Source organism: Cenococcum geophilum, assembly GCF_001692895.1.
Source record: "Cenococcum geophilum 1.58 unplaced genomic scaffold K441scaffold_82, whole genome shotgun sequence".
In the NCBI taxonomy this organism is placed as follows: domain Eukaryota; kingdom Fungi; phylum Ascomycota; class Dothideomycetes; order Gloniales; family Gloniaceae; genus Cenococcum; species Cenococcum geophilum.
Window position 1 is genome coordinate 504,835 of NW_027137640.1, and position 10,201 is coordinate 515,035.

A 10,201-nucleotide genomic window follows, 5' to 3' on the forward strand; every position below is an offset into this window, starting at 1 on the left:
GCTCTACTGGAGTAAAGGAGTGCCGCTTTTATTTTCCACGCTCTCTTCGCAATAAGGCCGCTATATTAAAGGATTAAAATCTATATTACTAGACGTTCTGTCTATAGCGTAATAATAAGCTTCTTAATAGTTACAACGCAGCTATAATATTAGCGTAGATAGCAAATATTAATACGTCACCCGCTATAAGCGTATTAGTAATAGTTAACTATATAGGCAAATATTGCAGCAAGAAAGAGAAGAAGTTAACTTCCTACTAGGAGCTACTCTAATTAGTATAGCCGCACGCTAATAGCCTTTATGCCTTTAGTTTAGTCGTAGCTAGGTTTATAAATAAGCTTATTACTAAATACAATTAGTTAGCGTAGGAGGTATACCATCTACTTCTTAATATTCCCCTTTACAAAGGCTTTAGGAATATAGTAACTTTAAACTACTACTAGGAGGACGATTAAAGCGCTATATATAAGCTTAATAATAGGCAACTAAAAGGGTGTGGGCTATTTAACTATAAGAAATATAAGCGCCGTCTAGATAGGGTAGAGGACGTTACTTTCCTTAATTTTCTACTTTATTTTAATTACTCTACTTATAAGCGTCGGCTAAAAGCAAGGCCTTAAGTTATATCGTACTTTCCGCAATATAACAGTAATTGTTCCCATCTGTAATATCCTAAGTTCTGCCATATAAAGCTTATTCTTTATCACCCGTAGAGGGAGTATAAGGAAGTAGCTACTTATACTAATAGATTTAGGGCCCCTAATTATATAGCTTCCTATTAGGCTTACGTTAACTCTTATTAGCACCCGCCTAACTACTTCTATAATTAGAAACTAGAGGAAGGTTATAAAACTACTAATAATATTAATAAGTTTAAGGGCGATTTTATAGACGACTTAGAGCTATACTAGTCCTTTAAGGCCCTATATGCCCGCGTTTAAAATACCAACGGAGTTAAAATTAAGGATCCTAATAGGCTTAGTAATAGGGAGCTTAATTATAACTACAACTAAAGTACGCATTAGGGTACGTACCCGCAGCTTAATAAGAGGACTTATTAGCAGGAAGCACGGCTATAGCCTCTACTATTAAGCCGCCTATCCTAAACAGCAACCCCGTCCTCCTTACAACTAGGTTAGCGTTATATCTATAACGCTATAGTTAATCACTATAGGCAGATCTAAGTGGGCCTTGGCCCCCCCTTACTGCGGATTAACATTAATAGAGAGGCAGGAACCGGCAAATCGTATCTTATTGCTGTCCTCTTTACTACGCTCTATAATATAGTAAGGGCTAATAGCAAGCCGTTACTATTAGCTTAAGCCGCCCCTACTAGGGTAGCTACCTTTAGTATTAACGGTAGAACTATATACAATCTATTAAGGTTGCCAGTAAACCATCCGTTTAACAAATTGCCTACTACTAGTCTTACGCCTCTACAACAAGCTTTTAAGGATATTTACTATCTTATCCTTAACAAGAAATCTATAATTAGGCAAGTATATCTAGCTTAGATTAATTACCGCCTCCATTAAATTTACCCTACGCGTAACAATAACTACTTTAAAGGCTTAAACATCTTACTAGTAGGCAATTTCTATTAGCTTCCCCCTATAGGTTAGGCGGCCTTATATAGCAATCTACCCGCTAGGCCGTTAGAGCTAGCCAGCTATAGAAAGGGAGCCTATAAGGCAATTAACCGAACAGCTATCCTAGATTAAGTTATGCGGTAGGGCGGTAATAACGCTAAGAGCTCTATATTTAGGACCGCCTTACAGAGCTACGTAGTAATTCTATAAGTAATTTAACCTAGAAGCTTCTTTTAACTAGGTATAAGCAGGGCCTATCCACCAATAAGGTTGCGGGCTTTAATAATATAATTCGGCTATATAGCGCACGCGCTGCTATAGGTAAGTATAATACTATTCGGCTTCGTAACCTTTTACAGCCAATAGTAGCTATTAAGTTATTTAATACTAGTGTAGGTGCGCAGAAAGTTACTCCTAATTAGTGCGATACTATAGAGAATCTAGCCCTATATATTAGCGCGAAAGTAATACTAATATAAAATATCTGGGTTAAACTAGGCTTAGTAAACGGTACTACTAGTATAGTTAAAGACGTTATATGGAAGGGACATGCGGATATTAAAAAGGATCAGCCTTAGTTACTACTAGTTACAGTAGATAAGTATAACAGACCTACCCTATTTACTTAGTAGGATGGTAAGAAGGTCATCCCTATATTTTCCGTACTTCGTAAGTAGGAGGGTATAAAAGGCTCTTACTTACGGCGTCAATTTCTAATTACTTTAGCTTTTACTCTTACCGTATATAAAAGCTAGGGCCTAATACTTAACCGGGTAGTTCTAGATATTAAGGAAAAGGATAAGATAGCCGGGCTAACCTATATAGCAATCTTATAAGTTAAGAAGCTTTTAGGGCTTATATTTAAATATAGGTTCAATATAAAATAATTTCAGTTATTTATAAGTAAGACTAAAGAGGTATAATAAGAAGATTTTGTATAAAGGCAGTAGTAATTACTTATAAACAACTTTTCCTAATTAAAAAATTATATACTGGCTCGGAGGTAAGCGGAGAATACGGCATTTATCTTAGTTTCCTAACTTTTAAACAGCTTAACCGCAAAATCCAATTTTCTAAATTTTAACCCCCCTATCCGTCCTACCTTCTTACCGCTTTTAGAGCTGTTAGATATATATATAATAGTATATAGGGAGAATTAGCAGTATTACCGGATCAATATTACTGCTGTCTATAGCGTTAATTAATTTTTGGAATTTTTGGAATTTTTTTTAAAGGGCGGAAATGTCGCTTATATAAGGAGTTACGTGACCTCCAAGAATATATGCTACTTAGGACCGCATATTAGCAGCCATAACTTCTCTACACTATAGTTAAGATTTTATATATACTGCACCTAGAGCTACTTAAAATAACTATTACCTATAGATCTGCCGATTTATAAATTAAAAATTAGACGTGGTTAGAGCTATTAGTAGGGGTTATTAATCGCGCTCCCTGTAACAAAATCTAACTAACAAATAAACTAACAAATTAAATTAAAAGTTCGGAATGTTTAAATAAGGTTCTGCTAAGACGCTAGCTAGACCCTAATCTAGACCCTTCCTAACCTGTTAAATTCTAAAAATGACGACCTCTACTAAATTAAAAATTAACCTTATCCTTAATAAGCCACCCGATTAGATTTAATAGTTCTTTATTATTTAAGACACAGCTAAAAATAATAAGGTATAGCAGTATATCGACCCCTCTAAGAAGAAAAACAATCTTCTAAAGCTAGAACTACTAAGTCGGCCCATACTAAGGGATATACTACTTATAGCTATATCGATAGCAAAGCTAGACCTAAATCAGCTTACTGCCTATAACTAGCTCTACGCCAAATATAAGGATAATTTACGCGTACACTAGAAGCAAAAATAGGCTATAAACGATATTAACAACTATATCATTCGCACTATATTGGTAGCCTACCTTTCACTTATTAACAGCCTTAGTAGTCGGTTACATTAAATATTTAAGGCGTCTCTACCACTATAGTAGCCACTACAGTGACAGAGACACCCCATATTTTAGTAAGCAATTAAGCCTATCTTATACGAGAATCTTATACTTATTAGTATTTACCAAATTACGTACTTACAGGGGCTCCTCCTGTCTATAAATACTCCCTTCTCTACACCTTCCTCTCTTCTTTTCTTCTTCCTTATAAGAGCTAGAGGTGCTCTAATACTCCTTAGTCTTCACTAAGAGATCTATTAGTTAATATAGTAATATAGACAGCATCAGACGAGGAGACGGGCGAGAGAGAAGATAGGAAGGACGGAGGAGCCTCTAGTAGGTGTCAGTCGAGCAACTTTAATGGCTATATTATGGCTGCCTAATCTCCTATACTTATAGGCCTCCTCCCGTCTATAAATACTCCCTCCTCTACACCTTCCTCTCTTCTTTTCTTCTTCCTTATAAGAGCTAGAGGTGCTCCAATACCCCTCCCTAGTCCCCACTAAGGGATCTATTAGTTGACGTGGCGATATAAATAGCATCTAATAAGGAGACGGGTAAGAGAGGAGATAGGAAGGACGGAGGGGCGTCCGGTAGGTGTTAGCCGAGCAATATTAACGTCTATACTATAGCTGCCTAATCTCCCGTTCATAGGCCTCTTCCTATCTATAAATACTCCCTCCTCTATACCTTCCTTTCTTTTTTTCTTCTTCCTTATAAGAGCTAAAGGTGCTCTAATACCCCTCCCTAGTCCCCACTAAGGGATCTATTAGTTAACGTAGCGATATAATAGCATCTAACGAGGAGACGGATGAGAGAGGAGATAGGAAGGACGGAGGGGCGTCCGGTAGGTGTCAGTTAAGTAATATTAATGTCTATATTATAGCTGCCTAATCTCCCGTTTATAGGCCTCCTCCCATCTATAAATACTCCCTCTTCTACACCTTCCTCCCTTCTTCTTTCTTCTTCCTTATAAGAGCTAGAGGTGCTCCAATACCCCTCCCTAGTCCCCACTAAGGGATCTATTAGTTAACGTGGTAATATAAATAGCATCTAATAAAGAGACGGGTAAGAGAGGAGACAGGAAGGACGGAGGGGCGTCTAGTAGGTGTTAGTTAAGCAACGTTAATGTCTATATTATAGCTGCCTAATCTCCTATTCGCAGGCCTCCTCCCGTCTATAAATACTCCCTCCTCTATAATGAACTGGATCTGAGGATAAAAGAATAAATATAAATCTATCGAATCTATCTATAACGAATATAGGCCCTTATATAGGCCTATACCTACTAAGTCAGAAGTGGTTACTTATTAACTCTAACCACAATAGAAACAAAGGGAATCTGCTTATGTAAGCCAGAAACGAATATGGAGGACTCCTCCAGAACCATTATTACACCCCCTAGTACTCCACCAAAACAGAAGCAGATCCTTCCTAAATTAGTGTTAAACTTGATAATATATAAAAGAAACACCTTATAATCCTCCAATTGTCCTATAGGTCCTATTTAACCTTTCCCTAAGCTATAATCAATTACCCGTTACGAGCTCTACATCGTTCTCATCCCTTATTTAGAAGTCGTTAGCATTGGTCTAAATCGTCGAATAGCGTATCCTCCAAGGATTTACCGGCCTGTGTACGATTTCCTACTTAGGTTTAGTGTCTATATTACATCGGACGAGGCCTAGCTACTTAACGAAGTTCCTAAACTAAGTTGTTAACAGTGGCTTCGTAAGACCATCTGCCACTATACTACTCGTAGGAACGTGCTATAGGTGGATCACGCTGCTTTGAACCTTGTCACGAATGTAGTGCTAGTATAGCTTAAAGTGCTTAGTACGCGCGTGGTAGTCGTCGCTTTTAGCAAGGCTGATAGCTGGTTAATTGTCGCCATATAAGTGTATTAGTAGTAGGTCCTTTCCAGTATAGCCTAAATTAGTAAGCAATTGACGGAGCCATAAGGCTTCCTTAGCCGCATGCGTTATTACTACATACTCAGCCTCTGTAGTAGAGGTTGTAAGAATTAATTGCTTACTTAACTTGTATAAAACTAGGCCACCCGCTAGCTTATAGATATAGCTAGAAGTTAACTTCCTATCGACTGCATCTGCGAATGCTGCATCGCTATAGCTATATAGCTGTAGGTTAGGTATATTACCTAGTGGGCTTTCGCTATATTCCCTATTACAATTAGGGGTAGTATAGTCCGTAGCTGACGCCTCGGCGAAGACCTTCGGAGGTAGCTGCTGCCCTTAGGGTAAGCCGAATTCTATGCCTAAGTTAATCGTCCCTGCATAGTAGGCGAGTACCTATATCGCGGCATCTATATATAGTTCGGTAGGGTTATATAGGAACTAATAGAGCTTTCCTATAGCCTAGGCCATATTGGGCCGAGTCTAATTGCACGGAGCGTCTCCGGGCAGAACCATCCCACAGAACCAGATTACTTAGCAATTAGTAAGCTCGCACGGGCCACTATCGCCAACGCATAATCAACTTCAAAAAAGCCAGTGTCTACCGCAATCCAAATAGCTTAATATTCCACCAACCACATAGCATATATGCTTATCTGAGGTGATAGATCAACAGTCTAGTATACTAATAATAAGCCCTAAACAGCTTATAAAGAACACTACCGTGCGGGGTAAAATATTAAAGGCCGAAGTCGGAGTATAGAATAGTTCATTTCTAAAGGATTATCACCGCAAATCTATGTTAAATCTACCTCTTCCAAAGCCTATATTAACTTCCTATTACATGGTATGGCCGATAGCTCTTTGTTTAATATTAATTCGTCCCTTCCTAACCTTGAGGAGCTCCTGCAGACCAGGTGGGCCCGTCCAGCTGTCGCTACTGCATCCGCTGCCCCCTCTGGCGCTCCTTTGGCTGCACCTTTTCGAAAACTTGGCGACAGCCAGAGTAACCCAATTGAGGTCTTTAATACACCACCACCTTGCCAAACCGTCCCTACTCCCTCGCACGAGGTTACTCAAGGTCCTTCGTGGCTCCGCAGGCCCTGGTTTACAGTACAGAACCGTCCGGCAGCGTCTCAAGCAGATATGCAGGCTTCTGCGGAGGAGCCTTTCCCTACTCTACCACCACCTAGAACACCACCCCCTACCCGCCGTAAACGTCGGGCTGCTTCCGCTGCCTCGGAACACTATACCACAAATCCTCTTCCACTATGGCTTCAATCACCGTTGCCAGAAGTCGAAATTAAGCGTCTAGAGTGGAAGCCGAACCCCCGGTTACACCTAGATTTAGTACCAGTAGTAAAAAAGGTAGTTAACTCAATGCCGGCCCAACACCTTTTAGAGCCATATACGGGTGAAAATTTTGAGGATATTAACGCCGCATTCAATCGATATCAGGACTATGCATTCTCTAAAGGTTTCTTTATCGTTAAATTATCAGTATCTGGCCTAGATACTCTACGGCCGCGCACCATTTTTATCTGCAAGCACCATGGCGAGTACACCCGAAACTACCGCAAATTGGACGACTTTCGCGGTGAAAACAGCAACCGTCAGCGAGAGGCCACCAAGGTGCACCAGATAAGGTGCAGCTGGAGTATTCGGGTGGCCTAGAAACAGCTTATTAAGCATATAGGCTTAGTATATGGGTAGGTGGCGACTCTTACCTACACTAAGTATAGTAATCCAGACAATCCAGAGGCCCGTGCGCACGACTTTGTTGCTAATCCTCTTGCTTATATTAGCCACCAGGATCGACTACCAGAGGCCAAAGAGGCAGCCGCAGAAGCCTATGCTCTTAGGGCAATACGAGAGACCTATCTTACTGCGCAGCGTCAACTTTCTGCCCGGGAGTTGCATATAAGCAAGAAGAAATACTATGGCTTAGCACAATCATTGAGCGGCCTTCCTAGTGGAGCTGAGGGCCAGCCGCGGGCGCTCGGCGCGCTTAAGCTGCTTCTCCACCAGCATAGATTTGAGTACCGGTCTCAATATACCTACACGATTAATCCAGAATCAGGTCGTCCAATTGCCCGGAGTCTCCAGCAGCTTATGTTCTGGCTTCCTATCCAGGTAGATTTAGCGCAAAGGTTTATTACTAACTTTGGCTGCCAAATGGACGCCATATTTAATACCAATCGATCCAAGCTCCTATTGGCTATTATTACTGGCGTCACTAATACAGGGTCCTCTTTTCCAGCAATGCAGTCGTTTATTAAGAGCGAGTCTCAGCCAGATTAAGCCTTCTTCCTGGAGTCTGCTTAGCAGAAGCTTTGGAAACGGCCACCTAAAGTTATTATTGCCGACTTTGGTAAGGGCCTTGCAGCCGCCTTATTAGTAGGGCAGTTAATTACAGTTGTTCTCCAGTACTGCCAGTGGCACGCCGCAAAGGCAATGAAGAAGCGGATTAATGAGGGGATCCAGACAAAGGCTAAGAGGCCGCATGGCTACTCGGCGGAAGAGAGGAAGGTAGTAAAGGAACTATTTTGGCCCTACCTAAAATCTGAAACGGTAGTAGAGCTTAAAGCCAATCGAAAGGCAGTCCTAAATAAGCTACACCCGTGCAATAAGGTGTGGTTTCAGACTATATACGTTGAAAAGGAGAGCCAGATAATTACCTGCTATATTAGGTAAGTTTTAGTAAGCTTTCTATATTAAGGTTAACTTTTAGGCTGGGGAACAGAATATCGCCAAGAGGTATTTAGATGAGTTTTACTATAGGCCGGCCTATAGTAAAGCTAATCCAAATGCCTATTGACGATATTCTGTTCCCCGGCTTAAAAACCTTATTTTAACGTCAACTTTTCCTTAACCGCTTACTTCCCCTCACTAGATACCTTCCAAATTTAGGTGCAGCAGCAAGCCAACGAGGCGAGGGTATTAACAGAGGATTAAAATGCTTTACCAATTATCAATTAGGTCTTGAGGATACTATAATTAAGCTAAAAAAGTAGATTTCAATATTATGTAAGGAATTGATCAAATCCGAATATACGTCCGAAATATCCCTCCCCCGAATTATCACCCTAGATCTCTTTCAGCACCACTTCGCGGAGATTAACGGTGTAGTAACACACTACGCGCTTGAGCGAATCTTTAACTCCATACGTGGCGCAAGAGCTTCGACAAATAAGGAAAAGCAGGAGTGGGCCGATCGGGAGTAGAAGCAGGACGACTGCAGCTGCGAGGACCCCTACCGATATGGCCTCCCCTGTCGCCATATGCTTATTCGATGCTTAATGCAGAAGCTTCCTATATCGCCGGCTTTAATCCACCCTCGCTAGTGTATCGCAACAAAGCTAATTGCCGCTCCAGATTGGCAACCGCGATATATTAAGGATATGGCGTTCCAAGGCGACCCTCTGCTAGAGCACCCAGAAGCTCTTACCAGGATCCGGCTTTCAGTTCTCCGCCTCCTTGATATTATTAAGGGCCTTCCTGCTGAAGAAATGGGCGAGCTTGCTGACAAATTTGAAGACTTTGAGGTAGCTCAAATGGCTATTTTAAGTAGACAGGCAGAGCTTCGATCGCTACCCGAGGGCGCTCCATTTAAGGTTCCTCCAAAGGCTCGCTGGCAGCCACCACCTAAAAAGAAGCACGGCAAGGCCAACCAGCGGGGCAAAACAAGCGCTGAGATTGCTGAACGCGCTGCCGACGTCGCTGTACGAGAGCTCCAAAAGGAAAGGCAGGAGGAGGCCCGGAAGCAGAAGGAGCAGGCACCGAGCGGCGGCGTAGATCTTAGCCAATTTCTAATCCAAAACAAAGAGCCAGCCGACGAAGTAGATATGGATATTGAGGAGGATGAGCAGCAACCGTTTGATGAGCCGTCGGTACTGTATGACGAAGTTTTAGGGGGGTTGGAGGACGAGGTGGTCATTTTAGAAGCGGGGGAGGACGACGACTCGTGGCTTAATAACGCGGAAGTACTCCAAGGTACCATATTGGACGACCCTCACCAAAATATTAGTGAGAAGGAGCCTATTGAGAACCATTCGGCACCTACCAATTATCAAGAGCCGCCACCTCTCTTACTCCATCAATCTGGTAGAGCGGCGCGTACCAGAGCTCGAAGGACCTATACTCGATTAGCTCGTGGTAATTTTACATTAATCGTAAGTGATACTGACGAGGGTCCTAGTAATCCTGAGCCAAAAGAGGTTGGCATTCCGTCGAAATTAAAGCGATCGCGACAGGGAGCTTCTGTAGACGCGCATGAGGCCCATAAAGCTAGCGCACTTGCTATTAGGTCCCCTAAGGCTAAGCGCACGCGTGGTAGTAAAAAGGGAAAGGATCCTGTTGAAATAGACGGCCGAATATTGGAGTATTACACATGTAAATAGTGCTTTATTATTCAAATTCAATTTGGCGTTGGCGATAGTGGCCCGTGCGAGCTTACTAATTGCTAAGTAATCTGGTTCTGTGGGATGGTTCTGCCCGGAGACGCTCCGCTAATTGCATGGATAAAGTAGAGAGCCTATTAATAATTAATACCGTTTTACCAGCTCCGGGGGAGCTTAATCCTTAAGCTTACGTAGCTTAAAGTCTACTACAGAGGGGTGAATTGGTGTAGAGGCCGGTACGCAGTCTTTTATATAGAATATATATAGGATCTTCCTAATATAGGCGTCCTGTACCAGTCGAATTAACCGCGTTTAGTGGTCCCTTATAATTTAAATACCT

The 10,201-nt window shown here is 41.8% G+C and overlaps 1 protein-coding gene across 1 annotated transcript; it reads left to right on the forward strand.

Moving 5' to 3' along the window:
- The first annotated feature begins 8,440 nt into the window (after positions 1–8,440).
- Positions 8,441–9,843, forward strand: K441DRAFT_670415 (uncharacterized protein). The gene is made up of 3 exons (XM_067650279.1): positions 8,441–9,472; positions 9,525–9,596; positions 9,649–9,843. The coding sequence occupies exons 1-3, from the start codon at positions 8,863–8,865 to the stop codon at positions 9,657–9,659; spliced, it is 693 nt and encodes a 230-aa protein (XP_067497170.1). The 5' UTR covers positions 8,441–8,862; the 3' UTR covers positions 9,660–9,843.
- Positions 9,844–10,201: the final 358 nt, after the last annotated feature.